Source organism: Peromyscus maniculatus, chromosome 5 (genome assembly GCF_049852395.1).
Source record: "Peromyscus maniculatus bairdii isolate BWxNUB_F1_BW_parent chromosome 5, HU_Pman_BW_mat_3.1, whole genome shotgun sequence".
Lineage (NCBI taxonomy): Eukaryota > Metazoa > Chordata > Mammalia > Rodentia > Cricetidae > Peromyscus > Peromyscus maniculatus.
Window position 1 is genome coordinate 55129790 of NC_134856.1, and position 17499 is coordinate 55147288.

Sequence of the window (17499 nt, forward strand, 5' to 3'; positions counted from 1 at the left end):
CTGGAAGCAGAGCCTGCTAAATATACAGACTGCAACAGACAAGCCAACCAGGGGAGCCTGGGCCTCCCATAGCCCAGTGCCATTGCTCCAACAGGGAATGGTAGTGAGCTACTGGAGGAGGTACACACATCAGCCACACAACAGACCAAGTTATCCCCACATTACAAATCAAACTGGAGCACAACTCCCAACCCTTTGTCTGGGGCCATAAGCCCAGCTGGGAAGAAAAGAGTGAGGCACTGCAGCCAATGAAATCAAAGGGACCAGTGGGCATGGTGGCACACACCTATGGTCCCAGCACTCATGGAGGTGGAGATGGGAGAATCACAAGTTCCAGGTCAGCCTGGGCTACATAATAAGACCCTGTCTCAAAATAACCAGGAGGGAGGGAAGGAAGAAAAGAAGGTGCACCAGAGTATGGGCAGATAACACGGGCACAGAGTGTGCAGACGGCAGCACAGGCCTTGCTCACTGATGAGATTTCATCTTGTTCTGCTTCAGCCTCTTTCACTGCAATGTGGAAATAATAGCAAGTAGCTCACAGGGCTTTAATGGTAATTAAAATGCATTTACTAAGCTTACCAAGCTGGAAGACAGATACTAGTCACTGTTACTGCTACGGCTGCGGCACACAGTGGGGCTGCTAAGGAACCTCAATGGACAGAAGTACTGCCACGGACAGCACAGTAACAAACATGACCGCACAGGAGGGTCGGTCACAAGCCACGGGTCCTACAGAGCCTCCCTGCCCTCCTGGATGTCCCCTAGGCATTGGGCAGAATTCCAAACAGTTACCCAACATCCACATCCCTATGTTAGAACACAGGGGGTCTCTCCTCCTTCAAACAGGCCCTTCTTAATATGTCCATCACGACAGGCCATCACTCCATCTAAAATTAACAATGACAGCTTGAGAAGTCATTTCATCACCTGAATTTCAGTGAAACAAAGTCATCACAGAAAGACAGCAGCAGTCTCAGCCTTGGCTGGCAAGTATTGACTGGTGCCACTGCTGGGCAGCCAGTATGCAGGACACAGCTAACTGTGGCACCTCGGCACCTTCCGACCTTCTAAAGCTACCTAGAGGAGTCAACAGATTCCTAAGCTATACACCAGCAATAGAGCCAAGACTTGTGTGTAGGAAGATACAACTTGCCTTCACAAGATGAAAATCAATGATGACATCACCACACATCAAATTCACAGGTAACACAAAGCCACAGTCATCTGACTACAGACAAGGAGTCCTTTAAACAGAATCAGAGGAAACAAAAGATATGGGGAATGTTCACAGGTATGTGAAAAAAGGAAAATGTGTCTATAAGCAGACAATCACTGGAAAGAGACGGGGTGGGGGGGTAGGGGGGGAAAGCCTCAAAAGAGCTCACAGCACTTATGTCTAGGTGACTTATTTATTTAGAAAGGTTTAAATACACTTTATTGTTATTGGGGGGGGGGGCGGGATTCCATCAAGCAGAGCCAATAAATGTGGTCTCAGTTGTCACCATGGAGACATCAATATGTCATGATGTCTAGAACAGGTAACTAGAATTGAACCATGATCCTAGGGAAGGCCCATCATGACTGCGGGAGACATGATGAGGAAGAGTTGGCAAGGATGGTCTGTCTGGTCACAGGATGTTGGGAGGACACCCCCCTTTTTCTCCTGCTTCTTATAGTTCTCCAGATGTAACAGGACCTAGCCCACAGACAGAAGGGAACACAGGAAGCAGAAGTGAGCCCCTAGCTGTTCCAGTAGCATCTTGGAATGGTCCAAGCACTGCCAGCCACAGGGTGGAGCCAGTCAGTCCCTTCATCAGCAATGGCATCAGAACAGACACAACAGTGTGAAGCAGCCAAAGATGAGTTAAGTTTTTGAGACAGTCTTACTTTATAGCCCACAATGGCCTCAAACTCACAGTGATCTTTCTGCCTCGGTCTCTTGAGTAGTGAGGTTACAGGCACACACCATCACGTCTTGGCTTTATTTTCTAATTTTCTGTTTTCCAACTTTTCTACAAAGAGCAGACACTACTTTTAGAAAAAGAAGCTAAAGATCCAGTCTAAATATAGACGCCTTCCTACCAGGTATGAGCAGCTCAGAAAGGCACACACAGCTTGTACTTCCCCCCCCTTCTGTAGCCTCCATACCCATCCCACAAGTCCCAGGGTGCTACCCCTGGACTGTGGGATGGGTAGAAACACGTGATCAAGACCCCAGATGCCCTGTTCATCACTGGGAAGATGACAATTCAGGATAATCAAGTGGGGAGGGTGGAACAGCGGTCAGGAAACCACCATGGAGCCAGGGCCTAACTGGCAGGAAGAGCTACTAAACCCTGGGGATGGGCCTTTGAGCATAAGAGTACATGTAGAACCAAGGCAGTAGGAGCTGGCACTAGTACCCAAACACAGTCTAGTCAACCACCAGCTTGCCTAAGCAGGAAAGGGTAACATCTGCTATATGCTTTCAAGTCAATGTAAGAAAACTGATTTGTAAGCACTTTACCAAAATAGTCATTTTGTGTCTCTAAACCAGAACAAGAAAATAGTTTAATAGTGAAAGCTATTTGCTGACTTAGGCCAAATGAAAGCCAATGCTAACCAAAAACCACTTTCCACACAAAAAATTCCTTTTAATGTCTCTTACCAGACAGATAGAGAAAATGGAGAGGAGAGCTAAGACAGACTGCTCCATTGTGGCAGAGTATGTATAGGGAGGGATCCCCAAGGTGGGGAGAGAATAGGCTTCTTCCACATCCAGTGAGGTCTGTTAGGACACAGCTCTGTAGTCCTGGACATCCCACCACAAGCTAGTCCCACATCCTGCATGGGAAGCTACTTAATACAGCCTGCAAAAGAGCCCAGGCCTGCTGGAAGAACCCTGCCAGACACTGAAAAGAGGTAGGAACTGTGCAAACATGCTCCTCCTGGTGACCATGTACTAGTTTATGGTGCTGAAACATGTCACCACAGATGTAATTGAGGGCTGAGATGGTACACAGACAATGTCTCTGAAAGTAATAACCTGCTTCTCATCACCATACCCTTTCTGATATGGTCTGAGGCAGTCCAAGGGACTGTCTTGCTGACTGGGGCTGGCTACTGCCTAACTGCTTACAGCTTCTGCCTTACTACACTCCATTCCATCTGAGGTTTGCACAGTGAGTCCAGGCACTAGAGACAGAGAGAAGGAGGAACATGGTGGTAAACCCTATCAGCCTCCTGTAATCAAGAGCCATGGCCTGCACTCATGCCCTTGGGGACCTTGGACCATACACTGGTTGTGCATGCAGCTAGAGGAAGCAGGTGGCATCTCCAACAGCTATATCAACCTCAAGACTAAAGCTGCTAGCTCTCAGGAGCAGCATAGAATGGGGCCTATCATACTCACTGATTCCATCAGCTGCCACACAGCCCTGTCAGAAGACACACAGGCAAAAGGAACTCTGCAATACACCCCAGCCTTTGATTCAGGCTTTAGCTTCAGTGTCTCCTCCATGATGAGTGGTGAGGGGCTGCCTGGCTAGGCTGGGGGAAGTAGGAAGTGCCACAGTTGTCAGAAAAAGTTCCACTATCAGCAGTGAGGTGTGATCATGACCATGAAGAATGCTCAGAAGCCAAATTTAATTTTTTTAAATTCTGTGTATGTATATGGGTATGTATACATGAGTGCAGGTGCCCACAGAGGCCAAAGGCATCAGATTCCTCCTGGAGTTTGAGTTACACATTGCTGTGAACTGCCTGATATGGTGCTGACAATCAAACTCAGATCCTCTGGAAGGGCAAGATGTACTCCTAACCCCTGAGCCCATAAATTATGTTGGTTATTGTTTGAAGCAGAATCTCACTATGTAGCCTTGGCTGGCCTGGAGCTTTCCATGTAGACCAGGCTAGCACTGAATTCACAGAGATCTATCGGCTAGAATTAGTGCGCACCGCCACACTTAGTGATTTATTTATATTTTATACATGAGTGGTTTGTCTGTGTGTTTATCTGTGTACTACATGAGTGCAGGGCCCAGGAGCCAAAGGGTGTCAGATCCCCTGGAACTGGAAACACAGACATTTTGTGAGTTGCCACCATTAGGTGTGCTGGAAATCAAACCCAGTTCCTAGGTCCTCTGGAAGAGCAGCCAGTGCTTAACTGATGAGCCATCTCCAAGATTAAAGGCCCAATGAACCCCAGTACAAGAAGCCCACTCCAATACACCAAAGGCGGCCATCTAAAGTAAAGCAGCAAACCATTCCTCAGCCCTCTTCCCCTGGAAAATCTGACTAGAGAGACTCAGGATGCCTAAATTCAGGCAGCAGGTGCCACTTTCTGCTCTGAGCCTGCAAATGGGAGTTAGGTTCCCGACCCCACACCCAAGTGGCAGCAAGGGGCACTAATTGTGGGTGTTTATCCCAGGGACTGCTGATATTAAAGGTACATTACACACAATATTGGTACAATGAATATCCTGGCTAGGAATGTGTTTCTTTAACAAATAAGAAGGGGGTCTTGCTACCTTGCCCAGGCTAGCCCCAAGCTCCCAAACCTTTAGGCTCAAGCAATGTTCTCATCTTAGGTTCCCAAGGGGCTGGGCCACAGGTGTGTATATCTGAGTCTGGCTCAGAAGCATGTTTCCACTCTGGAGTTTTGTATGAGAAACTGGCCAAATCACAGTAAATTCATTAACTCAACTGCCTAAGATGGACCCTTGAAAACAAGCAGAATGCTAAAGTGACTGTTGTGCAGCCTTAGAACATGGACTCCACACCGCCAAAGCAACCGGCACTATCCAGTAGTCAGCCCAAACCTACAAACACTGACAAGCTGAACAGCACCAAGGGCAGCAAGACAGGACAGACAAGGGGCAGGTGTCTCATCTTGTGGGCTGTGCCCGGTGCCCAGAGAAAGGAAAAAGGAACCCATGAGCTGATCCAGGGTGCAGCCTATTGGTCAAGTTCCAGTTCAGCTGCACAAAGAGGACACCCCCGCCCCACTCTACTTCCAAGAGAGATACCTATACCCCTCCTATCAACTGTGCCATGTTTCAGCATAAGTTCTGAGAAACACAGGTATGGGGTTGGTTCCAAGACACTTTATATGCATAGTGAACACTTAGAGCACAAAAATAAAGAAAACAAAGATGGAAACACTCCTGCTCAACATCCTGCCATCATAAACAAGAACCTGGGTGTAACCAGCAAAGCCCTGGTGACCCCCCCCCACCACCACCACCAATCAGAAGTTGATTTGGAAGACCAAAAATGCTCCCAAGGGCTCTAAAAACCAAGTCTCCCAGCAGTTCAGCAAATGCTGATCTCAAAATGCTTAACTCAACATACATGAGCCACATACACTAGCAACAAGGGACCCTTTCAGTGATCACATCTCCCACCAAGATCTCCTGTCTCTGGCTTAGCTCTGACCTTAGTGACTATTGAGTCTCCAGCAGCCTAGGTGACCTGGATAAGCAAAACTGAGGCCATAACCAGCTAACCCCTGTCACTCTCAAGCAGCGTCTTGTGCAGGGCCAGAACCCACTCACTGTCCTTTCTCCACTAGTGGATGTGAACATAGTGGCTTGTTGTGCACTGGTCATTCAGACTGGTGACTGGCTTGTCCCACCTCTACCCACTGTCCATGCGTGAACTCTCCCTATGGATTCTGTCGCATCACTTACAGCTAGACTGTCGGGTTGTTAGGTTTATTTGCTATGAGTCATTTCTCTTTCCCTGGTGTGTGAACAATAAACCATGGATTTGAAAAAGACACCTGATTGACTGCTTCTCTGTGACTCATAAATTCAAGCCAACATAGCAACTAGAATTGCTGAGGAAAATCACAGCTGACCATGGGCTAAGAAGAGAAATGTGTGGTATGCCCAGCCAACCAGAGCATCTTTATTCCTCAGAACCAATCCACAGGTCCTACAGTATCTCCATCACAGAATCCAAGAAGCAACCATAATCAATAGACACCAGAGAAACATAACTAGGCCCCTGGCAGAGCAAAAGCCTCCTGGAAATGACTAAGCTGGTCAAGAGTCTCAGGTAGAAACAGCAGGGAAGTTTTATTAAGCAATACTAAGGGAAGCACAGGCTGAAGAACCAAAGGGCACCAATAGAAGAACAGAGATGGTTTGGGGGAGGATTTTGGTTTGGTTGGTTGGTTGGTTTGTTGAGACAGGATCTCATTAATTCTAACTGGCCTAGAACTCACAGAGATCCACCTGCCTCTGCCTCTTGAGTGCTGAGATTAAAGGTGTGTGCAACCATACCCCTCAAGAAAATGGAATTTTAAAAGTGAAATTTTAGCTGGGCAATGGTGGTGCATGCCTTTAATCCCAGCACTTGGGAGGCAGAGCCAGATAGATCTCTGTGAGTTTGAGGCCAGCCTGGGCTACAGAGTGAGTTCCAGGAAAGGCGCCAAACCTACACAGAGAAACCCTGTCTCAAAAAACCAAAAAAAAAAAAAAAAAAAAGTGAAATTTCAGCATCAGAAAATGCCATTTCTGAACTAAAAACCCACTGGAAGGCTTAGAAGCAGGCTTGAGATAACAAGACACTGCCATCTTGATGGCTTTGAAGACGGGCCCATGGAAGGTGTCCCATCAGCAGGACAGAAGAGAGATCTGAGAGGACACCTATGCGGGAACAACAACAAATGGGTAAATGCTTGCAATTGCATCCCCACAGGAAATAGACACAAGACTGGAATGCGTTGCTCAAGTCCCCAAGTTTAGCAAAAGGCATAAATTCACAGCTCCAAAACATTCAGAGTAGCCAACAGGTAAGCTTAGGAGAGAGAGCATGCAGACACACACAGCAGAGCCACCAACACAAGAGAACTCTGAGCCCAGTCAGAGGGTGGCAAGGGCACAAGGGAGGTACAGAACAGCCAGACGGCTCTCCACTGTCTACCAACCCAGTGATGAGACAGGGAAAAGCAAAGCTGTGTGCCAGCACCTGCCGAAAGGATGCAGTACAAGCTGGGTCTTCTAAGAGGAAAAAAAAAATCACAAAATGGGAACTATGTGAGCAAGTGTGAAAGAGTCTACATTCAATCACTCACTCACGACATGGTTTTATCCTATAGCCCAAACTGGCCCTGAACTTGTGGTCTTCCTGCTTCAACCCTCCAAATGTTGGGATTACAGGTATGTGGCACCACTTCCTGCCTCTCTCCATCCTCCCTTCCTCCCGCGCGCCACCCCCCCCCCCAGCATGCTGAACTAAGGTATAAAAGTCTTGTGCACACTAGGTAAGTACTCTGCCACTGAGCTTCAGCCCAGAATCTATCTTCATTTGATTTAAAAAAACAAAAAACAACTCCTCCCACTGAAGCAGATTACTATAATGTACTGTGAGGTTTAGGGCCCCTGTTGTTGGCATGGGAACCACCCCCAGCCCCAGGGACAAAGGTAGCCCCCAACACAGGTGAGAAGTACTGCACACTCAAAGTGGACTTGAGAGGTAAGACTACACCAAGACCCCAAGATCCACCATGAAACCCCACAGTGTGAAAGAAGACAGGAGATAAAATGGAATTTCATAACTCTTAAATGGAGTCTTCGGAGTACACAAAACTAACCAGTTAATAGAAAAGTAGCAGAACAGAACAAAGAAAAAGAGCAAAAAAAGCCTGAGGAAGGCAAGGATGAAGGTAGGAATGGGGTAGAAAACATCGAGGGAGTAGAAAATGGCCCTTCTCTACCCTGAGAGGCTTGTGTCACATGGGCTCACACAGCTGTCAAAAGACAGGGCAATGGGGGAGGTGGGGGGGGGCGACTATGCATTTCGCCCAGTCTAAGTGTTGCCTGGAAATGAATCCTAGAGAACTACTTGTGTGTAGGACTGAGCAACACCAGGCCTAAAGGCTCCAGTGCAGTCCTAGGAGAGGACTATGGGTCCCAAGCCAGAGCCCTACAGGTAGTCCCACTCACTGCAGCCTCCTAGAGCAAAGCTGCCTTCCCATCTCACTGTCCTGAGTTCCCCTTTCATTTCTAACAATGAACTAAAACAAATGTCATCATTTTGTCTTCACATAATAAAAATAGCCACCAACTGATGCTACCTTTGCAAACTGCTAAGGCTTACCTGTTTTCTTGGTGTTAAAAGAGGAACATGGGTCAACTAACTCTGGTGATGATTCAACACATCCCTGAAATGCACTGGGGACATTGCTGAGCACATGGCTGATGTGGGCTACCATCCATGCCCCCTTCTTGGACCCTTGTTCTCTGTCTCACATTTCACATGACCCTGAAGGGGAAGTCAGAGCCGTCAGAGCCTCCCTATCAACCACTGGATAGCTACCTCAGGCACCCACACACACCCTCAGAAGATTACCCTCCCAATGTGCTATGCCTGCCAACCTTCAGCACCCTGCACAGCACAGAAGCCTCTGACCCCATCTCAAAAAGCCTGGTGCTTGGCAATACCTGGGTGTACCACACCAACCTTCCCACAGCTGCCACTTGGCACCTTCAAATGTCCCTTCAACTTTACCAAACAGCACCACAACACTGTCAAGCATCCTTCTCATGTCTAGAGTGATGAGGGAGGGGGTTGGGACTCTGCTTCATAAACTAAATCTTAAGTGCAAAAGTGCCTGTGGCTGCACTGAGCACATCCAGGACTTCCTACCTGCGCGTGCTTTAATGAGGCTCACTGCTGAGTCAGTATGAGGCCTGAGAACATACAAACTCCTTTGTAGGAACTCTGCTGATACTGTCTGTGGTTCCCAAATAATCAGGAAATGATTCCATGACTCTCCCTTCTGAGGATGAACTGGTATCACTGGTTAAACTAAGAGAGAAGCAGGCTAGACACTGGAATGACATGGCTGCTCCCTTTACTGCTAATCATTAGCAACCACAGCATCCAGCTTGCCACAAGTCAGAGTAGCATGGACACAAAAGGAACACAGTACACACAAGCCTTTCTCAGGACTACAAAAATGAATTAAACCCCTCAGACTACTAAGGAAAACAGCCTACTCAAGTGTTCCCAATGCTTCACAGGACCCCCACCACTTGGTGCACTTGCTCAGGATCCTGCGGATTCTATGTGTTGGCAGTAAAGATTGCACACAGCCCAATACCATGGCACAGCATTTTTCCAGAGAGCTGTGCAGCCAGCACTAGAGAAAGATCAAGTCAAAGACCATTACATAGGATACAGAGGAAAGTCCCTGGAAACAGCCTACGGTACATGAGAAAAATAGTTCCTGCCATGAGCTGCACCAGGAACTGGCCACAGCACCAGCCATTCCCTCCTCTCACTGGCTGGAACAGATGTTCTTTGGAACGAGCAATGCAGGGATGCTGGGCGATCACCATCTCTGTGCTCCAGCGAGTGAGTCTTTCAACAGAAACACAAAGACATCTATGATCATAACCGGGCAGAAATCTCTAAGGATGTAATGGAAAGATCATTAAGTGGGCAATGGAGCCATCGCACTGCACAAGCTCATGGAGTGAAGTCAGAGAACTGCAAGAGAAGATGGTCTACAGAGACAGGCATGCCATGCTGAGAACTGAAGGCCAGACAGGGGAGGGGTCCACAGCACCTTCCCAAGACCATATGCAGGCACCACCATAGTACCCTCCATTAGAAACCAGACCCAGGGCAAAGTCACAAGTTAGGCACACTGCTGTGGCTTCTAAGGAAAGTTACGGCATCAAGTTATCTGGTGATTTAACTAAAAAAGGAAAAAAAAGTCAAGAAGCTGTAAAGTTGTTTCTTGTCCACACTGAATAATGACACCAGCTTATGAAGAAATGTACCATATATGTGCCACACTCATGGCCCTAGTGTATATCATGCACAGCACATGATCCATGTACCATCTGTTTCCTGTGCATATACATTGTGCCATATATCTATCCTCATAAGTGTTGCATGGAGCAAGAGGGGTTGGAAAGGAGTCAGGGAGAAAGGAGTGGACAATACAGGACTTGCCAAATAACCCTCACCCTGGGAAAGACATCATCACAGGAGCCAGCCTGGTGGCCCACAACTACAGTCCTAGCCCTAGGGAGGCTAAGGAAAGAAGATCATGAGTTCCGGGCAAGCCTGGGCTACAAAGTGAGACTGCATCTCAAAATAAGTAAATTAATTAACTAAAAATTTAACAAAAAAACAAACAAACAAACAAACCCCTCCCACATATCCACAAAACCAGAGAGTTCAGAAACAAATCCAGATAGTGATAGGGTGTGTGATGAGAGCAGTTCCACCTAGGGAGTAAAGGCCACCATGCAACAGACAGTGCTGAGAAAGAGACCGGCATGTACAGTGCCAAGGAGCTTTGCCCCTCCCTCACACCAGTCAAATCCAGATGGGGTAATTCAACAGAAAAGAGATTGAACAAGTTCTGTCCAGATGATACCGGGAAGTATCCTCAAGCTGTGTCATGCTCACATGCATGTGTCACATATGTATCTAATACCCAGTAGGGTATTAGAAGACCAACTACTGCAAGAGAATATTTGCTCCCATTCTGGTCTCACTTTAAATAACTTCAAGCCTTTCAACCCACAACAAAATCCTATTCAGAGTTGCCTGCTTCATGAGATCCTGATGGTCTCTTCGCTTTTTGTTTTGAAACAGGGCCTCACTATGTATCCAAGGCTAGCCTCTACCTCATGACAAGCCTCCTGTTCCAGCCTCTCAAGGGACAAAGATAACTTTACCTTTGGCATGCCATGTTTCTACAGCGTTCCTTCTTTCCTCAATGGAGCCACCTGCTACTGCCTTGCTAACAATGGCTCAGAAGACACATCTAAGGTCTGAAGTCAAAGCCTGCAGCAATCTTGCTGGTGAGCTCACCCCTGATGGGTCCCAGCTGAAGTCCTAGGAGTGAGGATTTTTTTTTCCCTGAAATCTTACCCTGCTAAGGGAGGGAGGGAGGGAGCCCTAATGTAGAAATTATTTTTCCCAGGCAAAAATAATTTTAAAAAATGTGGGGTTAGAGAACTGGCTCAGCAGTTAAGAGCATTGGCTGCTCTTCCAGAGGACCTGGGTTCAACTCCCAGCATCCACATGGCAGTTTACAACCATCTGTAATTCCAGTCCCATGGATGTGATACCTCTTCTCTCCTTCACAGGCACCAGGCATGTATGTGGTATAGACATACATACAGGCAAAACACCCATACAAATAATATAAAAATAAATCTTAAAAAAAATTTACTGTTCTCTACCCACAGCCTCACAGAAGCCAGGAGCCATCCGGTCTACAGGGAGCACATCTAGGTGGCACCTTTAGCAGTATGCATGCCAATGGTCTGGAAACTATGTATCGTAAGTGTGCTCTCAGCCCAAAGGCAAGGTAAATATGGCACAGAGGACTGAGGCACAATGGACAGAATGGAACTTCAACAAACAATGGCTTCAGAAAGCAGCAAGACTTGGCAGTTTGTTTCTGGTGTTTGCTAGCTACCTGTACATACAATGTCACCATGCTATGCATCAGACCCTGTTGTGACAGCTTCCAGATTCTGAAGCATGATGCTCCAGCACACAGCTCAGATGGGGCTCAAGTAATGACTAAAGTGCACATGGGCTGAATACTGGGAAAGCAATAAATAGTCTTAGAGTTCAATGTGGGGGCAAAAGACAATCGCTTCAGAGCCATACAGTCCATGGCAGCAAGTGGACCTGCTGTAACTGCAAGACACTACTAGGCTTCCACTTGCTATTGGAGATCTGCCACTAAGAAGGCCATTAAAATAGAGTTTGAGGGTGTCTAAAAGCCCACAGCATGCACTTCACTGTGAACGGGACAGTCACTTTGACCATGAACTGGAGTACTCCCACCTAGGTAGAAATATAGGGAGCAATGTGTGGACTCAGGGAGAAGATCAGCTGTCCTGGAGAAAAATGCTATCTCAGTCCTGGGTATCCTGAAGACACAATCTACTCTAGCTCTTTAGAATGCTGGGGGCTTTTGGCAGCAGGGTGCAGTGTCAGGGTTATAAGAGAAATCAAGCGAAGCCATCTACTCCTCACATGATACCCAAAGGACAAACTGCCCCAATGTCTGACCTTTGAACTGCAATGACTTGCAAGAGCTTAACACAGACAAGCAGCCAAGTGGAAGCAAAGCCTGTATCAGGCAAGAGCTTACTAGCAATTTTATTAGTAGTCTGTGGAGATTGCTGTAAGTCTGCAGAGGGCAAATCCTAGGGCACACACAGCCAAAACCAGGTGGACAGCTCTGGAACAGCCACCAAAATCAAGACCAGAACCTCAACCTCCCCCTACACGCACACACACACCACACCACTTCGGACCTCCTTTAAGAGAAAAAGACTCCCATGAAGTAGTTCTGCCCTTGTAACCATAGTGCCTAGAGGGCCCGCCCGGCAGCTATGCAGCCTGCTCAGCAGTCCCCTGGGTGGCAGCCCATCCCAAGAATGAAGTCCCTTGGGATAGCATGTGCTGAAAGAGTGCCAAGGAGTATGTGTTAATGTTGGGCATTCAGGAGTTTACCAAGAAGAACGATCTCAACTAAGCATCCATCCAAATCCCTACACCCAATGAACAGATAAACCATGGCCCATCCACATGATGAATAAATATTAATGAGTCATAAAAAAATGGTGTGCACACTCTCACAAGTGAAGCCTTTAAAAGCATGCCAAGTGAAAGAAGCCCATCACAAAAGGGCCAGTACCTGTGCTTCCGTTTACATGGTATGACTGCAGAAGACAAACCCACGGAGACAGAAATTTGATGGTGAGTGTCTGCTGAAGGACTGGTAGGGAGAATGGAGTGACGGCTCAGAGGCATTGGTGTCTTTAAAGAGTGATCAGATGATCTCAAGTTCCACCATGTTAATGGCTACAAAGCACTACACAATACCTCTGCCAGAAGAATTCAGAGTGAATGCTCTCTTGCACCAGCTCCCTGCCACCAACTTGAACAAGTGTACAAGTCTACCCCCCAGGGCAGCCTTGAACTCCAGATCCTCCTTCCTCAGCCTCCTGAGTGCTAAGATTGATTACAGGTCAGTATCTCATTGCCAAGTCAAAAGTCTTGATTTAACATGCTTCCAAAATCAAGGCTTTCTATTTAAACCAAATGCAAACACTGTTCTCACCAGAGCACCGAGACCACGTCTAGGGGACAGAAAGCATTGGCAGCATTAAGGAGACTAAGTCCTGCAGTCCCTCACCCTCCCATAGCAGTGTGCTCAATACAACAGATGGTTTTCTGAAGAAAGCCATGCCTATGTAATGACATCCACAGCGGGGCTTGGTGCATACCTAGCCTCTCAGCTCTCAGGAGGCTGAGGCAGGAGGATAGTGACTCCCAGCCCAGAGTGAGCAACACAGAGAGATTCTGGTCTTTAAAACAAATAAACCGCACTTTTAAACTCCTAGAATTACTCAAAACATTGTGCATTTTTTAAATAAAATGAAAAGTGAGGGCTTACAGAACTGACTACAAATAATGAGGTTTTCAAAAAGGTGAGCAAAATAAAATTTTAAAGCAGACAAAGACATCTGAAAGCAACCCCCATCTCTGTTTCTGAGAGCACAGCCTCAAGATCAAGTGCACCTCTGAGGAAGCAATGCACAGGCTGCCTGCTCCTTAGGACAGTGAGGCCCAGGTCCAGTTCAGGGCTAAGCAGGCACTCAGCTGGACTTCATCCTCCAAGGATCCCCCTCCAAGCACACCATTAGGTTTCAATTTCAGAGCTGCCAGTGAGCCCAAAGTCCAGCTAAGGGAGCTAAAGTCCCTTTGGGAGTGACTTAGAGCCAGGGAGAAGAAAAAGAAAGGTCTGTTTGGACCTAGGCAAACATGACCCAGCCTTCATTGCTAAGCCAAGAGTCCCTGTTCCAGGGTCAAGCAGTGTTCCTAAATTTCCAAAGAGGACCCCAACCCTGTCAGGCCCATGTAATTCCTGAAACAGCCACAATGCCCAGGGCAAGACATTTAAGATATTTAAGCCAGACAATGCATACCTCTGCAAAAAGCACTGAAAAGCCGGCATGGTCAGGAAGGCCACATTGATGGCACAGCTGCTAGCTGCCCTGTCACCTCTGGAGTACTTTAGCCCAGCCTTCTACTGCACAGGAGACAAAGGCTGAGGTTATACAGCTGACTAGTGCCCTGACCCTGGAGACTAGATTAACTCCTTCACCTCTCAATGGACTTTTGACTGAGACAAAGGCTATCTTTCTTATACAAGATGTTCTGAGGGCTGATTGGAGTGGGGTGGAGCCTGTCAGTGGCAGAGCACCTGCCTGGCATGCACAGGGTTCTAGGCTCCATCTCCAACACTGTATAGGTGGGAAAGGACCCAAGACATTTGTTCTAGACACTTCTATTCTGAACTGACTGCCCTACTAAACTAAGAGTCACCACCTTTTACATAGAGTGATCCCTGGATGTACTGTGAGCTTCACTCACACAGTAGTCTGGCTGACCAAAAATGGGAAATGGCAAGTGCATGGTCTTGAACAAAACTAATGGCAGGTGAGGAGACCACAGCAACCTAGACTCCCCAGACAGGTGACAGTTTGTTGGCCTGGGGAGCTGAAATTCCTTGGGCCCTGCCTTTCTTGTTGACAGATACCCAGCACACAATAGAGAAGTGAGGTGAGAAACTGTCTATGGAGGGTAGGAGCCAGATTGGTCGGGGGGGGGGGGGGGGGGGGGGGGGGGCAAAAACAAAACATCTCAGAGGCAAATGTCACTGAAAAGATAAGACACCACAGAAACCCATCCAGGAACCACAACCACTTCTTAGAGGAAGACATTAAAAAGGAGAAGCCACAACTCAAGGTTCAAAGAGAGCTGAAAGAAAACAAAAAGACGCTTGCTTTCCTTACCATCCCATCTTGTTCACCTTGGGTGAGGGAAGAGTATTAGGGCTTTGACTTCAAAAGAACTCAAAGGCTGCAGAGAAGCTGGGCAGGAGGCCCAATTGTGGCCTCCTACTGCCAAGGACACCCTGTGGTACCTCGATGGCCCCCGGGCACTGGAGAGCCTTTCTCTTACAGCAGACACGGGCTGCCGGATCCAAAGCTGCTAACGGCCTCCAAAGGTCCAAACACCCACCGACTCCATCCTCCACAACTATGGGCTACGGCTAAGAGGGCCGGAGGGGCATGAGTTCCTTCAGCTCTTCAGCATGGCATCCAAAAACCCGGCCTTCAGCTTTCACCAGAAGCAGGTGCTGCGCCTCAAACACTTGGGCCAAAGCTGGCATTTCTGAACAGACGGCCAGGCTGACCTTCCTGCCCAGCAGGCTGACTTGTCATCCTAAGACCAGATCCCACCTCAGTGGGTTTGGGCTCTCCCCATGTCGGGTAACTAGTGACAACTCACAAGCATCGAGGCTGCAAAAAACCCTTGTCAATGGCCAGGCTCTCCAGACAGTCATGATTAGCAGTGTGCACAACCCACACCAACGCACACGCATACACACGTTCGCGTACATCGTACCCCTGCTATGCACGCGCGCGCCCGCCCGCCCGCCCGGGACCACCTGTGCCAGGAAGTCAGGGGCCGGGCCCACTTGGGCCAAGGTTCCAGAGGCTTCGCAGAAACACCAGATCTGGCCAGAGCAAGTCGACATACTGCTGAACTGTTATCTGTCACCCAAGAGGCCGGGTGACAGCACAAAGGCCTTATCGCGTCTCCAGCGTGGGCTGTGACACAGAACACACAAAGGGGCTGCGCACTGACGCCGGCCACCGGGTCCCTAGTGGGTCCTCTGCAGGCTGGCCAGTGAAGGACCCCAGACGCGCTGCCCGACCGCACGCGCGCGCTCACCTTGTGGCAGGCGGAGCAGGTGGGCAGAGCGCCGCCGGGCCCGGGCGCGCTCTTGCCGCCGCCGCCACCGCCGCCGCCGCCGCCGTTGCCGTTCAGGCTGCTCTGGATCTGCGTGAGCTCCTGGCGCAGCACCTGCTTCTGATGGAAGCTGAAGGCCGGGTGGTTGGAGGCCATGGTGAAGAGCAGAAGGAACTCATCGCCCGTGCGTCCCTCGTTGAGCTGCAGCCCGTAGTTGTGGATGATGGAGTCGGTGTGCGTGAGCGTGCGGTACAACACGCCCGCAGCCTCGCGCTGCTCCGAGCCCAGCAGCGCCAGCGACACCAGCAGCTTGCTACGCACCACCTCGTCTGTCAGGTTGGTGAGGCTGCCAAGGTCCGCCGGGTTGTTGGCCTTAATCTCCGAGTCGCGCAGCGAATGGTAGTCCTTGCGTGCCAGGTCCTCCAGGCACGAGCCGAGGAAGCGCAACTCGAGAGGGATGCACAGGTCCAGCAGGCCGCACAGGAACTCCACGCGCTGCGGCGACGGCAGTTCGGAGAACCAGCGGTACACGCCGTCCCTCTGCAACGGGCAGCGCTTCTCCACCATGCTGCCGCCCGCGCCGCGCCCGCCGCCGGGCCCGGGAGCCGCGCGCGGGCGGCCGGGGGGCGCGCAGGGCCGCGGCCGGGCGCCGGGGCCGGGGCCGGGCGAGGCCGCGCGCGCGCGGGCCGGGCGCGGGCGCGGGCCGGGCGCGCGCGGGCCGGGGGAGCCGCCCGCCAGGGGCCCCGCGGCGGCCGGAGCCGGGGCCGCGGCCGGGGCGGCTGGGGGCGGCGAGCGGCCTCGGGGCCGCCGCTCACGGGGAGGCGCCCTGCCCGCGCCCGTCCCCAGCGGCGGCCGGTGCGCGGCAGCGGCGGCGGCCGCTCCTCGTCGTCGTCGTCGTCGCCCGGGAGGCGGCCGCCCCCATCTCCCCGCGCGCCGCAGGGTCTGTCAGTGCGGGCCGCCCCCCGACGGAGCCGCCCCGGCCATGCCGCCTCCTGCGCTTGCGCCCAGGCCGGCCGTTACCCGCTGCGAGGCTGGGCGCGGTGCCCGGACGGGCCTGGCGTGGCGGAGTGATCCAGCCGGACCCGCGGACGGATCGCGGCCCGGGCCGTCGGAGCTGAGCAGAGCGCGCTCGCGAGCACGGGCGGCCGCGGCCAGCGGAGTGGGCGGGGTGGCCGCCTCTCGCGACAGCCCGGGCTGGACGGGCCCGCCCCCCCGCGCCGATTGGCCCGGCCGCCTGTTCTGCGGTCGGACTCGGGCCAGCAGCTTCGCAGGATTGGTCAGAGCCGAGGCCCCGCCTCTGAGAGGCACTGTCGATCACTCCGGGCCCGCCCTCACCCGCCCCCCTGGCGACCGGCGCTAGTGGATTGGTCGGTGGGAATCGGAATGGTGGAAAATCTGGGATGGATTCTTGGGCGCTTTTGTTCCCTCAGATTAGCCCGGAGCCTTGTTTTTGGGAAAAGACGGGCGTTGGGCCTTGGTACTTTATTCACGAACGTGATGGCAAGGAGGTGGCGATGGGCCTTAGAAGAACTACTGGCGCCGGGTTTCCCTCTGATCTGCCCGAGCCACGCTGTGTGACCTTGGGCGAGTCGCTATTTCTCTCTAAGCCCTAGGCGCCTCCGGGGGAAGATGCGGGTAATAATACACTCCCGGGGGGCTGCTGAGAAGGTGGTGAGCTCACAGTGGGCAAGCACCTGC

General features: G+C 50.6%; 1 protein-coding gene across 12 annotated transcripts in view; it reads right to left on the reverse strand.

Moving 5' to 3' along the window:
• Positions 1–16394, reverse strand: part of Zcchc14 (zinc finger CCHC-type containing 14) — a 54037-nt gene extending 37643 nt beyond the window's left edge. For 2 of the 12 annotated variants that reach the window (XR_013051358.1, XM_016008425.3), the window contains exon 1: positions 15784–16393. Coding sequence is in view for 7 of the 12 variants with exons in the window: in XM_016008425.3 (XP_015863911.1) it covers positions 15784–16368 (585 nt within the window). In the remaining 5 variants the exon portion in view is untranslated. Of the gene's footprint in view, positions 1–8088; positions 8254–15496; positions 15625–15783 lie in introns of those variants that run through there. The other 10 variants (XR_006072270.2, XM_006990140.4, XR_013051359.1 and 7 more) reach the window with 8 other exon arrangements.
• Positions 16395–17499: the final 1105 nt, after the last annotated feature.